Source organism: Epinephelus lanceolatus, chromosome 4, assembly GCF_041903045.1.
Source record: "Epinephelus lanceolatus isolate andai-2023 chromosome 4, ASM4190304v1, whole genome shotgun sequence".
NCBI lineage: Eukaryota > Metazoa > Chordata > Actinopteri > Perciformes > Serranidae > Epinephelus > Epinephelus lanceolatus.
In genome coordinates, this window is record NC_135737.1 from 42,164,726 (window position 1) to 42,179,610 (window position 14,885).

The following is a 14,885-nucleotide window of genomic DNA, read 5'->3' on the forward strand; positions in this document are numbered from 1 at the left end:
ACATAGCCAGACTTCAAATAAACCCTTTTATGGTGGCTAAGTGTGCATGTGTAAACCCTTGCCCAGAATGGCAATGCAAAACATATGGGATGCTTTCAGTTGACTGAACCATAAAGCTACAGACCTATTTGTAAAGATGTTGAAATGGGCTGAAAATCACAGGTTAACCACCACCGTGATATGTTAACCATGCTTACAATAGCATCAAAGAATACATCATATGCGGTAAGAAATAATCTACTGTAAAACAAATGATCTGTATTACTGAAGAGGAAAATGTACCCTCCATCAATTATTCACTGAATGAGAATTCACTGGCAGAGAAATTTATTAGATCTTCTACACACTGTAAAAATATTCAGTTAGGGAAAAGGCCTGCATTCAAAATCTTTAGTAAAAGTGCAGAAGTATTATCAGCAAAATGTACTTTAAAGTATCAAAAATGACTAGTAGCCATAGTCACATATTGTGGTGGAATAAAAAGAGAAGTGAATACAGGCTCCGCAGATACATATGCCGCTTCACGCTTCTAGTGGGTCATAAGTGATGATTGAGAGGAATACCTTCAGTATGAATCTATGCATTGTCTTTAAGGAAAATCCCATTTGGTATTTTACAACCTGGAAACTATTTTTCTATGTTTTTGTGTTTTTGAAATTGGTCCAGTATTGAGAGAGTCCACTGTGGCCAGCAGAAGCAAAACAGTCTGCAATGTAATCCCTGCGAGCAATTGAGCACCTTCAATTAACATCCACTAAAAGTGTTTGTTTTTGACAACATTGACAGGCTCAGATTGTTATTCTAAATGTCTGACAACTTATAGAAAGGATTGCTACAGAGGTCGACCATGTTGTTAAAGAGTAAGATTTGTTTTGTTTAAACAAAAACAGCCCCAAAGTTACTATCATTAAACCCACCAGACTACATTAAAATAACCAGTCATTTTAAAACACGCTCTTTGGAAGTTATCTGAAACAAAACAAAATTAAAAGAAAGCTTCATTACTTTTTTTTTTCTCCACAGTTCCAACAAACCATCTCTGGGTTGGTTGCAATAAACTCTTAATTCCCTAAATTAGAAAATAAACTGGCTCAATGCACGCTTAAATTACCATTTATTTAAATGGAGCCTGGCGTGTTTGAGGATGGCAATTTCAGGGCTGTTTGATGTTAAACAAAAAGGATCTTACTCTTTAACACAAAGGTCGACCTCTGTATGGATGTTTCAATAAGTTGTCAGACACTTATACAGTTATAGAAAACAAAACACTCTGAGCCTGTCAGTGGCAAAAACAAGCTTTTTTAGTGTATGAAAATTGATGGTGCACAAGTGCCCACAGAGTTTACATTAAAACCTGTTTATCCACTGCTGGTTGCAGCTGTTTTAGTCAATACTGGACCAATTCCAAAAACTGTATGTACTTAGACACACACACAAAAAGTGGGGGTCAAGGTTAGAAAATGCAAAAGCTACCCTTTAGGAATACAATACTTTAGTGAATGTAGTAAGTGCACATAGTCATATTTCAGCTTTGCAAAAATCAACCCTTATGCTGCAGTTATTTATAGCATTATGGAGTTTGGGAGGCCCTACTAATGATAATAGTAATAATGCATTATATTTATGGGCGGCTTTCAGAGCAGTCAAGGACACCTTACCAGACACAGAAAAACAACAAGCAGCAGTGTATCCCTACATCATAAATTCAAACAATTCTGTAACTAGTCCATAGCCATTGAGTGCACAGTTGCCCACATACAGTTTCACATGGTGTGTGTTTGGGATACAGGTCATAGGAAATTGCAGAATAAAAGAAATTAGCTCTCTAGCGCCCCCATTTTGTTTGATGGGGTCAATAATGGAGGGGTCCCCTCAGATTATGTGTGGTCATATGCCTACAAAGTTGCGTGGTGATGGGTGAAACCCTTGAGATGTTATACACCTTTATGTGATGAGCCACACCCTCCGCAATATTCATTGCCTTATAGAAGCTCAGTTTTAGTAAGTTTTCCAACTTTTGCCAAGAGGGAACTTTAGATATTGGTCCCTAGATTATGTTCACCGAGTCTCATGCAGATCAGTCAAACTTCCTAGGAAGAGATCCATTTGAAGTGTTTTTCAAAAAATTCAAAATGGTGGAAAATCTATATAACAGGTAGCTATGAGTTACTGAGGCAAATGTGTTCCTCATGAGGAGAGGCATCTCTGTGCAAAGTTTCATGTCTCTACGACATATGGGGCATGAGATATGCCCATTCAAAGTTTGCAATTTCAATTGGTGGTCAATTGATGTAGTATTGCTTCATTCCCATCCTCCCATGACCCTCTAACACTGTGCCAAATTTCACATGGATTGACCAAGTCAGTGAGGAGAAAAACGTGGAACAGACACACACACAGAAACACACACAGACACACAGACACAGACAGAGTTATCATCATTATATTGAAGATAAGATGTACAATAAAAGTTAAAAAAATGACCGGACAAAAATCATAATTATGAATAGTAGGTATGCAGTCATCATCAGTGCAGGTCACTATGTGTGTCTCCATTAAATCAGACCGAATATGCCATCTTGAAAAGGTGTGTTTCAGACGAGATTTGAAAGTGGAAAGGGAGTCAATATTGCAAATGTCATGGAGGAGAGAGTTCCAGAGGCGGGGGGCAGAACTGCTGAAGGCTCTAGAATTCATGGTAGTCAAGTAGGCAGATGGTGATGTGAGTTGGATTGCAGAAGAGGATGTGAAGCCCTGTTTCCACCGAGCAGTACAGTACAGTTCAGTTCGGTGCGCTTTATTTTTGTTTCCACTATGAAAAGTTGTGGATGGTACCAATGGGACTATTCCATACTGAGGTACCTAGCACACAGATCTGGTACTAGAAGGTGGAGCTGTGAACACTGCAGTCTGATTGGTCAGTAGAGGAGTTGTGTCTGGTTTTGAGGCTCATGTCTGAAGGGTTACTGTTGGTTCCAAAGGTACCATTCCGAAAGTGTTTGGTGGAAACGGGGCTTAAGATGATGGGAGGGTGTGTAGATATGAAGGAGTTCAGACAGGTAGGAAGGGGCTTGATTATGAGGGTCCTTAAAGGTGAGAAGCAGAATCTTAAAATCAATGTTATATTTAACAGGAGGCCGATGAAGTTGAAGTGATATGATCTACGGAAGGGGTTCTAGTAATAGATATGGGCGGCTGAATTCTGGATAAACTGGAGTTTATGAAAATTAATCACACTGTGTTCCTTGGAGTCTGCAACGTGAATACGATGCCATTATGTCAATATCAGATGTCAATTTTTATGTCAGTCTGTCAATGCCGTTACCGCACTTTAAATATCTTTAGGAAAGAAAAACACCTCTGCTTTAGGGACAATACAAGCTATCACAATATAGATGTCAGTATCAGTCCTGTACAGCAAGAGGTTGTGTTATTTCATAAACTAACACAAGGTTTCTGTGGAAAGTATTCAGTTCGAGTTCATTTCTAACCACTTGTGAGAGAAGCACATCAATGCCTAAAAACTATGTCAGGGAGAAGAATGGAGATAGAGGTTTGGTGTTTCAAAACACAGACGAAAGGTTCCATTATGAGACATTTTAAAAGAGCACAGATTCAAGGCAGAGATGTGTTTCTCTGTTTGTGCCTGTAAACACACCTCAGTACAGTCCAGTGGGTTTTTGGCAAAGGACCGTTTTTCATGTTATTGCTGTTTCCCATTATTAGAGATAAATGCCGCTGCCATATATTTATCAGTGATATGAGGCTATTTGTATGGGTCTTATCTAAACAGAGGCTATGAAATGAAGAGTAAACTGTTTTTGCTTTGTGGTGAGAGTGTATCTCTGTTCATTTTATTTTCTTTTCCTTAACAGCTCATATGTCTACGTCAGCAGTTCCACACTGTCTCAACACCCCCCTACCTCAGGCCTACCATGGAGGGGAGTCGTGTCTCAAAAAGAAATGTGTCTTTTGGCGTGAAGGAACATCTGCTACTGTACTTGGTCTTGTGATTTGTTTTCACGATGTGCTGCACCCACGCTCCTTGTAACTCATTTGCATTCCCACCAGTGAGCCCATTCCTCATTATATCTGAGGGTGGTGCATTTGACACTTTCTGTTTACATTCATCATCAGCTTCTGTCAAAGTGGGGTCAGTCATGAACTGCATGGTGATCAGGACTGTCATGAAAGACGGTCAATCATGCCTGCTTGAGTATGTTGCCATTCCACTAACATTAGGTATTGCATAACAAGTATTCCCTTTCGAAACATAACCAGAATGAGAGTGTAAAGTCACGCCATGGGCAGATAACGAAACAATGGGCCCTTGGGCACAGATGTGCAAAAGTTGCCACCACCCAAACAGGAGAAAGACACACAGACTTTGTGGTTTTGCCTCTTTTTTTCTGTTGTATTGCATGTCTTTGTCGTCATGATGCTTTTTTTTTTGGTGGTTTTCTGTGTCTTTGAGATCATTTTTTATCATTTTTGTTTTTGTCTGTTTATCATTTTGTGTCTCTTTGTTGGTTTATAGCCCTCATTGTAATTATTTTGTGTCTCTTTGCACCTCTTAGTGGTCGTTTTAAGTCTCTTCCTGGTCGGTACACTAATACAAGTGATCATGGGCATAGCAGGGTTCTCATAGGTGAGGGGGGATTATAACTGGCTGAGAGAACATATCTATAGCATAGAAGTGACTTTGAGGTTAATTTCCACAGCTTTGTCACCACTACTATTCCTAATTCTATTTATGAATTTTGCTTTGCACATGTATTATCTATATTATTAGAATAGATAGAAGAGGGACAGGGAGAAACCAGGCAGGTATCAGGACAGGGACCTGACAGCAGTACCAATTATCAGCTCAAGGCTTCACAGGTAAGGAGAAATTATAACTGTCTAAGGAAATGTCTATAGGATAAGAGTGACTCTAAGATTAATTTCAACAGCTATTTCAGAGCTACTCTTATTTATACTCTAAAATGTTTTTTGTCTGTATTGCAATAGCAGTACTACTGCATTATTTGTGTTTTTTAAAGGCAGCAGGTATAGGTCGTGATATTTTTCTTTATCTTGATTAATTTTGCACATCTGTACTGTCATATTTGATGATGTGTGCACGCAAAAAAAAAATCAAAGCTATATTGCATCCCTCTTGTTAAAAAATAGCAATTCGACCACTGCCTGTAGATGCTCGAGGGTCATTCTGTGTCAACTCAACAAGAGTTTGGGAGCTAAAACTTTAGGTTTTGATAGTATATAATTTTAAAGAACTAAAGTCGGTCCCCTGGTGCTGTACTGTGGCTGTGTTATGTGGCTCTTTAGCCACTAAGGAGAGGTGCAATTGAATGCGAGTGGATGATAAATCACTCAATAGACCTCTGAACAATTTGTCCCCCTCACTTCTGAAATGATGGCTATGCCCCTGCAAGTGATATTTTGCAACCTCACAGATGAAGGCTGGAGGGGGAGGCCTGCTCAGTAATCCCTCCATGAGTCACACTATAGTGGCCTTGTGATGTTGTGTTCACACCGAATGCAAATTTTCATGCCGTGTTATTCACACTACATTGAAAGTTACAGTAGTTTGTGTTGACTCCTGTCATACACGGATTAATTTGCTGAATCGATCAATGAACATCTGCTGGTACATCCTCAGCAGCATACATCCCCAGGGGATTTCATTGCTGATTGGCTATCATGGCACAAATTGGCCATTGAAGGTCAGATTCTTCAAGTCTTGTGAAGTGAAAAAGGATATGACACAAAATTATGCTACTTGCTTCATTCCTGCTGCTTAATTCATGTATTTTGCATCATTTGCGTCGCCTCCATCACGCTACCGAGTGGGAATTCACGTCTTATCACATCTTTACGTTGACTTTATGTGTAATTCACTTGCACAAATTTGTTGTATTTGTGCCCATGTGAACACAACATGAGGTTGTAATGTGCCAAATGCTAACACTCACAATTAGACTGTTAACATCCTTAGTTTAGCAGGTAATGTAAACCAGGTTTACCATCTAAGTTTAGCCTGTTAGCTTGCTAGCATAAGCTAGTTAGCAGCCTGATGCTGGTGGGAATGTCATCAGTATTGCAGGTATTAGTATTGGTAACACATCACCAATTAAAATCTGATACATTGGACAAATTAAAATGTTAACCTGATGGCAATAAATTAAAATTATTAAAATCGACACTGCAGGAACCATGAATGTCTGCAAGGAATTTCATGGCAATCCATCCCATTGTCGTCAAGATATTTTAGCCTGAACCAAATCATTTCAATCTACTTATTAAGGAAAAGTCAGGAGCTCATCATATCTTTAAGATAAATCCTCTGGGGAACATGAATGTCTACAGTTTTGTGCCGGTCTATGTAACAGATTTGGAAGTACTGCAGTGGATATTTGACAGCATTGACTTGCTAGTGTTGCTACATGTCATCAGGATTTATCATCTTGGAAAGCTCCTCACATCTTGTCTTTTCCAAAATGGGTATCCTCGTAGTGGACTTGGCTAGTATGGAGATGTCAGTGGCCTGTATGCATTTATCCATATATCTAAAGGTACCAAGATTACTGAACAGATGCTGGTCACTGCCCACTCTAGACACATAGTCTACAGGTGTTTACTCCATGACATTAAAAAAATATTCAGAGACCTTGAGAGGGAAACCACCTCAAAGCCAGCACCTTTCCCTATTTCTCATGTTTGTCCAGTGCTCTCTAACCCAAAAACCTTAATCACCCACTTCCAAACCCAACCCAACCCTTCCTCACTTAGATATGCACATTACATCCTCCACCCATTACTCCTCATTTGTCCTTCTACGTTCCCTCACTCCTTTCCATGCATCCTTAACCAGGCTCTGCTCTGTCCTGCCCTCCCTCTTTGTGTGTGGAAGCAGCTTGGCAGTGTAAAAGCCAAGTCATTGACAGGTTATTTGACTCCCAGTTGTCGACAGAGTGTGTTATTACCAGAGCATCTGCTGCGCCCTCGCTCCAACCTGAATCTAAAAGGCACAGCCTCATTCCTTCACTCAGCATGGCAAAGCAAAAACAAAGGCCAGAAAGCTGATTTAGTAAACACATAACCCACTGGATTTGAACGTGTTTACAGTGTTTTTGTATCAACTAATCTTTGCTGTGTTACATCAGTTTAAAGAAAATCTTGAATAGTTTCTCTTGATTTGCTTTGACTTGTATGTATGTACACAAATTCTGTTTTATTTATTTTGCTGTGCATTGGCTGCCGCCTGTTCTGATTTGTTAATGTTATTTTTTGTTGTCTGACCCTTATACCCCGGGGAGGGGTCAAAAGGAATAAATGAAATGAAATGAAATGAGTTACCATGACAAAAGATTATGGGTGAGAATGTTCCAGCTTCTTCCAGCATCTACACTTTCATGTGATATGAAATCTGATTTTACAGAGAAACTAAAGTGTTAAAGCGACTGATTGCAGTTTTACAGGGGATTATGTGTCAGAATTTTGCCAGACAGGTGCAGTGACTTCCTGGAGGACTGTCGTCACCAGAACATTGCCAAAAAAACAGATGATACTCTAACTTTATAGCAGATAGATTTTGGACAGAGACAGGCTGGCTGTTTCCTCCTGTTTCCTGTATTTAAGCTAAGTTAAGCTTACCACATCCTGGCTCCATATATTTAACAGACAGAAACAGGAGCATTATGTCCCAGGTCTAGGGGAACTTAGAACATGCTGTGACTCCCCACTCTTCCCACTCCCAAGGAAGGCCAGTTATAAAATACTACAGTATTTCAAGAAAGTGGGCAATCTGTTTGACTCCAGAGTTGAGCAGTTTCCAAAACAGCAAACAAAAATATACTCATGGACACTGAACTTCCCCAACCAAACACCAAAGTGAAACAAAAGACAAGTTTCTAACCTAAACTTCTACCATTCAAAACAAGAGAAAAGAACATGGCAGTGCCAAACAAAAAGGGCTTCTCACTCTTACTAAACCCGCTGAGAGTGCTCTGTTTACTGTGCTCAAACAAAAAATACAAGAAAACCAATTAACAACTCTAAAAAAAGAGGTGAAACAAAACCTCGACTCACCTACTCTAAACTGATCAGAAAGCTCTCCTAAATAAGAAAGTGATCATGTTCAACACTCAAGTAAACAAAGACAAAAGTTTTTACCTGCTCACAAACTGTGGTACTCACAAACAAAATCTACATTTGAGCCCCGTTTCCACTGAGCAGTTTGGTACGGTACAGTTCAGTTACATACGCTTTTTTTTTCGTTTCCTCTGTGAAAAGTTGTGGATGGTACCAATGGAACCGTTCTGCACCGTCCCCATGTTTGGTCCCCCCTCTGTTGGGGTACCTAGCACACAGATCTGGTACTAAAAGGTGGAGCTGTGAACACTGCAGTCTGATTGGTCAGTAGAGGACGGTCACTCTGCTCAGGGCTGAGTTGTGTCTGGTTTTGAGGCTCATGTAACCACTGTTCATACTGTGGAGAGATTTATTAGTAAACTGTAACTATAAAATGAAAGGATGTTTTGCTGCCTCTCACAGCAGCTGGAGTCTGAGAAAAAATAACTTCATTCACTGGGCCGACTGCCGGCAACTTTTAAGGTGGAACATTCACTTGTAATGTATGAGATCACAACGTGAATCAATCAACACACCTTAAATATTCCATATGACAACGCTGACCATTACATAATTTTTTATATGACATACACTTCTAGCAATGAGTGGATCGTGAAGCGTTTACTGTATATTAATTTCAGCCAGGTTAGGTGGACTGCATATATTGTAATCTTCACTCGGAGAAAAGAAAAGTGTTGCCGTAGCGTCAGGCAACGGCAACACTAAACCCCTGAGCTTGCCTTAGAAGGACTAAATGCACAAACCCACTATTTCTCTCACTGCAGCCTCTTTTATTTTGTTCCGTTCTGTGGACGATAAACGAGGTGCAGTCTTCCATTTGTGTCACTGATAATGAGGAAATACAGTGAGTGCTGGACCGAGCAGTGAGTGACAACAACCCCGCCCACATTTAAGGGTACTGTTTGCCATGGAAACGCTAGGGTCTAGGTACCATGTCTGAAGGGTTACTTTTGGTTCCACAGGTACCATACTGAAAGTGTTTGGTGGAAACGGACTCTGCAGTCCAAGTACTGACTTTGTTGGAAGTGGCATTGTGAAAAGAGGGAAGTGCATCTATGAACTGGTGTTTAAAATTTTCTGTCTTGCACTGGACCATTTTGGTGACAGCAATCTCTTTGAAGGTCCAACCAGCAAACGTCCAATCACACTCAACCACATGCACACACTCTGAGGGGAGGAGAGAGACATCACTGAGACAGATAATGACCTGGGTCATAACAAAGAGTGGTAGCAATATTCTCATCTAACTCTTGACAAGAAGAAATGAAATGGGATTATCAGATTGTCATATTATCATATTTAATGGTACAAAACAGGGAGAAGATGCTGTTTTTTTAAGTCTCTAGCAATGGATAATGGTGGAAGGAGAGAAAAGCCAGTAGAAGAATAACTGATGAACCTTTGTTGTAGAAGTAACTAGGATTTTTTTTTTTAATCACTGACATCAAGGCTAGCTAAACGCTTAATCTTACAAAGCTGATGCAAGTCGGCTGTTGTTGTGAGCTTTAAATGTGGGTCTTCAGTCATTCCTAATACTTCTTAAACCTTGATCTTGATCAGTCAGCTAGCTATACCTGACTAGCTTTGAGCCATGATCCTCCAAAAGGGACTACAGCATAAGGGGATATGGGTAATCAACCATGTACACAATATATACAGTAATTTGTGCAAAAGCAATGTGTGAGAAAAAAAAACTCAGTCGAGCCTTTTGTGTTTGCGTCCTTTTTTATGTGCTCATGCGCGCGTTTTTTTTGTTCTCGTTTAGCCCGCACCATTGTTTGTGCCTATTCTCATCACAGCCAGTGACAATCCCATAGTAACAGTGCTGCAGCAGCCCACAGCACCCGCAGTCTGGAGGAGGTAAATCAACTACAAAACAGATGCAGTGTGTGTATGTGTTGGAGCACGAGGTGGTGAGTGTGTGAGGAAGCGAACATGGCAGATTTAACAGGCTGGTGAGCAACAAAGAGCTGCTCCCTTTCTTCTCCTCACGTCAGCTCGGCTTCATGCTCATGCCTCCAGCTCCTAGCTAGCAATGCTCGATAGATAGACAGATACCTAGATGGATGGATGGGAACTCATTTGTGTGTTGAAGCAAACAACCCTGATGGATGGGATAGTATGGTTGGGAGTTTGCTGTCCAATTAATTGTCAGGTGGTATATCTTGCTCTTAAAGTACGAATTTAGTACAGTGATGATGCAATGTTGCTGCCGCATGACAGTGGAAGGCAACTGGACTGACAGGGCTCTGACTGAGCAAATGCTGGAAATCTGTGTTGACAGCATTTATGAATATGCAGGGTACGCAGTTTGAATCTCTGATAATGATTGAGATTGGCTCACTGCAAACAAAACTCATATAAACCCTAAACAAGCAACCTAATTTTGCAGTTCATTCTGTTGTTATCTCCGAAAGAGACTGTGCAGACAATCACAAATTCACAACACAAAGGCTGGCAAAAAATGAAGGGAAAAGCAGAACCATCACTATCGCACAAAATAATAGCCTGCCTGGACAGAAAACGCAATTCGCAGCTGACAGGACAGACAGTGACAGCATAATGACTACTCCCGCTAATGCCGGCGCTGCACTGCACTCCAACAACAATGCAGAAATTTCATTAGCTGGGCACATTCTGCCAGGAGGATATTGAGTTGTGATGCCAGAAATATCAGTGACAGTGAAAAATTGGAAGTGGAGTCTTGTTTTGATGGTAGCCTAAGTGGACAAAATGAGGCGAAAAAAACGTGCAATAACAAAAAGCAACAAGTGGGCTCGTGAAAATCAGATATCATTTCAGATAATCATCGGCAGCAGGGTTGGTGTTTCCACGACAGACTGCAGTTTAATCTGTCCTTTCTGCCATCTCTAATGCTTTCACTCCATCTCCTTCTTCCCCCAGATTGGAGCAAGCGTGTGGACTATGAGCCGGGGACAGGAAGCAAGCAGCTGTTTCCTAAAATGCACCTGGAGACCTGTGGTGGGCCCCTGTCGTCGGTGAGGACCACAGTGGAGCTGCAGACCAGCCACATCGGGAAAGGCTGCGACCGTGAGACCTACTCTGAGAAGTCTCTACAGAAACTCTGTGGTTGGTTCTGCAAATAAAGACATTTCTGTTGTGTTTTGAATATCATAATCATATTTGTTTGAGCAGAATCACAAGCAGAGTTGGACCTGTGGCTATTAGGATGGTGGTGGATATGTAGAATATATAGTAGATGGCTGATCAAAGATGACTTCTGACTGAGGCGGCAAACTGAAAGTTAGTGAAATGAATATGAAGTAAGCTGCTGCTAAAAGCATCAGTGGAATCCACAGTCTGAGTGCCAGGGTCAGACAGGGCCTGAGGCACCATTCTCTGCCCTTTTTAAACCAACATCTGAAAGCTCCTGTTACATGTTGCTTTCTTATCTCCGCTTGTGTCCCTGGTAAACCCCTGTGCTAAATGAAGGCACAAGAATAGCAACTTAAAGCTGTGTCACTAATGATGTGACAGAGTGAGGGCATTAGCTGCCTCAGATGCAGCCACGCTTTCTCCTCGGTGACTGATGAGCAGCCGAGCTGCCGTGTCGGTGCCCAGAGCGCCAACAAAGCAGCCGAGCCTACCCGCTCCCCCCTCCCCGCCCACACTGCACCGCCAGCAGGGGGGCTGGAGTCATCATCTTTGACTAACGGCCTTCACAAGCCCCATTCCAGCTCATCTGAATGCATAGCGTCCCCTCCCTGCCTCCCCTGGCTCCCGGTCCATGCATGGTTTACCACTAAAGAGTCCTTTTCAGGCACCTCATAATCGTTATCTGATAGCGAATAGAATAAATTGTAATTGCTTTTTTAAAGCACAATCAATTTGAGATAATGTACAAAGACATCGGGCAAAGAGAAGGCTGCAGCTGGGTGCTGGAGAAGTCGATGTGTATTTATTTACTGAGGGAATCTAATTACTGGAGTCAGAACGTCAACACTGGCATGAGTATGAGGTGGAGAAAAACAGAGCTTTACAGACGGGGGAAAAACATCAATTAATGTGCTAACGCCGTGTTATTAGCAGGAATGAACAGATGCATGTTGCAATTGTTTGCCGGACAAGGGAGACATGGTGAATTCTGACATTGCCAATTTTTCCTCGGAACAGCATGGTTCCCGTATGGCTTTGATTTATTACCGTCCATAAGCTGTTACAAATGATTTATAAATGTGATTTAATTGCGTGAAAAGCATTTTTCACTGCCACATGGAGATAGATTGGTAAGGGCATGTCGGATACATTGTGGAACAAGGTGAACGACATGGCAAAAATAACGTTTGTCAAAGTGACAGTTTGAAAACAAAGATCATTCAGGGCTCAACATATTGAGGTTATTGTGTCAAAGGAATGATGTAGTTGTAGTTAGGTCTTAGAGAGGATGCACCTTACAAGTTTTTGCCTTTGTGGTGCTAAACCAAAGGTCACATATTGTAGTTTCAACATTGATTACTTAAATTAAAAAGCTGGCACACACACAGATCTTCAGAACAAAACTGACGAATCTGAATTTCACCTATTTATTCTGGCCACATCAAAAAAAAGAAATGCTTAGTGTGTGCCATACCATGCGTCACATGTGATCATGTGACTCATCGTCATTCTCATCAAGTTCATGTCCGGTGTCTTTTCTTTCTGTGTTAAAATAGTACTCGGTCAATATGTCCTTTGTGTTTCCATAGAGTCACATTTTAGTGGGGAGCCATGTTGAATTAAGGGACGATGACTCACATCTCTTTCCTTTTGAAAGTCAGTTTCATTTGCCATGAATCAATACCCACATCCTCTATCCATCTCGGCCCATTGATTACATATTAAGCCCTGCCATCTGCCTCACTCATAAGTAATCATAGCCAAGGTTAGGCCAATATACACTGCAGATCTGCCACGATTGTTATTGACACCTCTCCTGTCGCACCTCTTATTTGTCCCCACGGCGATGACCTCAGGGGCCTCATCAGGCAGCACTGACCTTCTGCCTGCCCCCAGCACTGCCACCAACTGGACAGCTTCCCTGGTGACTGACAGCGGCAGGGACAGCGACTTGATCTTCAGGTTTGACGGTCATCAGGCAGCTAAAATCCCAGACTGGGTGGTGCCCCAGAATCTGACTGACCAGTTCACCATAGCGACCTGGATGAAACATGGACCAAGTCCTGGGCTCAGAGCTGAGAAGGAGACACTGCTCTGTAACTCTGATAAGACCGGTGAGTGTGAGCCTGACACGCAAGGACTAATGTTCCCATTTTTAGACTATATTCTAAAAGATCACATCATACAAAAATTAAAATTGAGGTATAAAGCTGACAATCTTCTAATTATACTTTTCTTACTGTCAGGAATAAACCAAGCCAAATTAAATAAGCCAAAAACAAGGAATGATCTGTTTGTTGTCGCCCAAAAAAATATTAATACCCACAAACAAGCCACACTGTTGCACTGGGTAACATATTTTTTAATTATACTGAACACAGGCACTGTAGTTATTTTTTGTTAATTTCACTTACATACACCACCCTGCTGCCAAACTGTAAATTCTTACTTGAACACCAGATAGGTATTAATCCGCAGATGAAAATAGTCCCTCAATAAATGCACTGTTTACTCCTGTTTGAGTGACATTTGGTCAAATCTATCAAGAGACCAGCTATCAACTGTTTGTTTCAGTCTTTCAGCGGGAATTTCTGACAATAAAAAACATACAATAACACCACCCATATCCCAACAATATGATCCTCAAACAGCTAAGCGGACACGTAGATGTGTACTGGTTGAAATCAGTTTGAAGAAGGGTATTAGCACATCCAACCGTCTCAGATGCGGCTGCATTGGAAAATATTACTTGAGTCTTTGAACAGAAAAACCCGGACCCCTCCTGGACCTTCATCAAGAGCCTTGAGCATAAATAGAATCTGTCCCACCCATTTCACAGGTGTGCACAGGTGTGAGGGAATTACTCAGCTGTGGGTGTGATTCTTAAAGCCACAGTGTGTAGGAATTTCTCCCATCTAACCTCAGAATTGTATATTGCATTCAAACTGATAGCGCACTCTAGCGCCTCACTGTTTCAAACACGTATTGTAACAACGGTAGCCGCTGTGTACCAAAAAGCTATGATAACATTGATGAAACATGTCATCTGATACTTCATGGAGTATTCATTCAGGCTCCGACACAGACACACGCAACGCGAGTTGACACCACACCTCCTCACCATGCTGGCTGTGTTTACAACGTAGGACTGTTGGGGTGGGTGTAAATCGAAACAAACCAATCACGTCTTGTCTTTTAACAACTGACAAGTGGCTCAACCTCACACACCTCATCCCTCTCGTCGAGTCACTGCGCCGCTGCCTGTGAGTGCATTATCTTTCTCCTTCAGCAGCTCTTTCCATCTGGGAAAGGCTACCCCGATGTTGACCCTCGTTTTTTGAATTCGCCAGTCACGTTGCCTTTTTGATCCCCTTTTGCGCTTTCTTGGTGACGAGGATTGTGTCTCCCGTGATGCTGCATATGCATGATCCTGCATTATGCTCAACGAGTGGGACTTTGTTATGTAGTAGTGAAGCGTCTCTTACTCCTCTCCTTCGGCTTCTCAGTCACACAGTGCTGGCCTGGCTCTCAATGGAAACTTTTGCTGGCAGATGTATTCTCAAGATGGCGAAACATTATGGAACCCCCCAGACGACTTACCCGCACAATGTACA

The 14,885-nt window shown here is 41.6% G+C and overlaps 1 protein-coding gene across 1 annotated transcript in view; it reads left to right on the forward strand.

Annotated features, from left to right (window-relative positions):
- Positions 1 to 14,885, forward strand: part of LOC117260077 (calsyntenin-2-like) — a 373,596-nt gene that overhangs the window by 261,566 nt on the left and 97,145 nt on the right. Inside the window, exons 6-7 of the mRNA XM_033631954.2 lie at positions 11,059 to 11,244; positions 13,128 to 13,385. Of these exons, the coding sequence (XP_033487845.2) occupies positions 11,059 to 11,244; positions 13,128 to 13,385 (444 nt within the window). The remainder of the gene's footprint in view (positions 1 to 11,058; positions 11,245 to 13,127; positions 13,386 to 14,885) is intronic.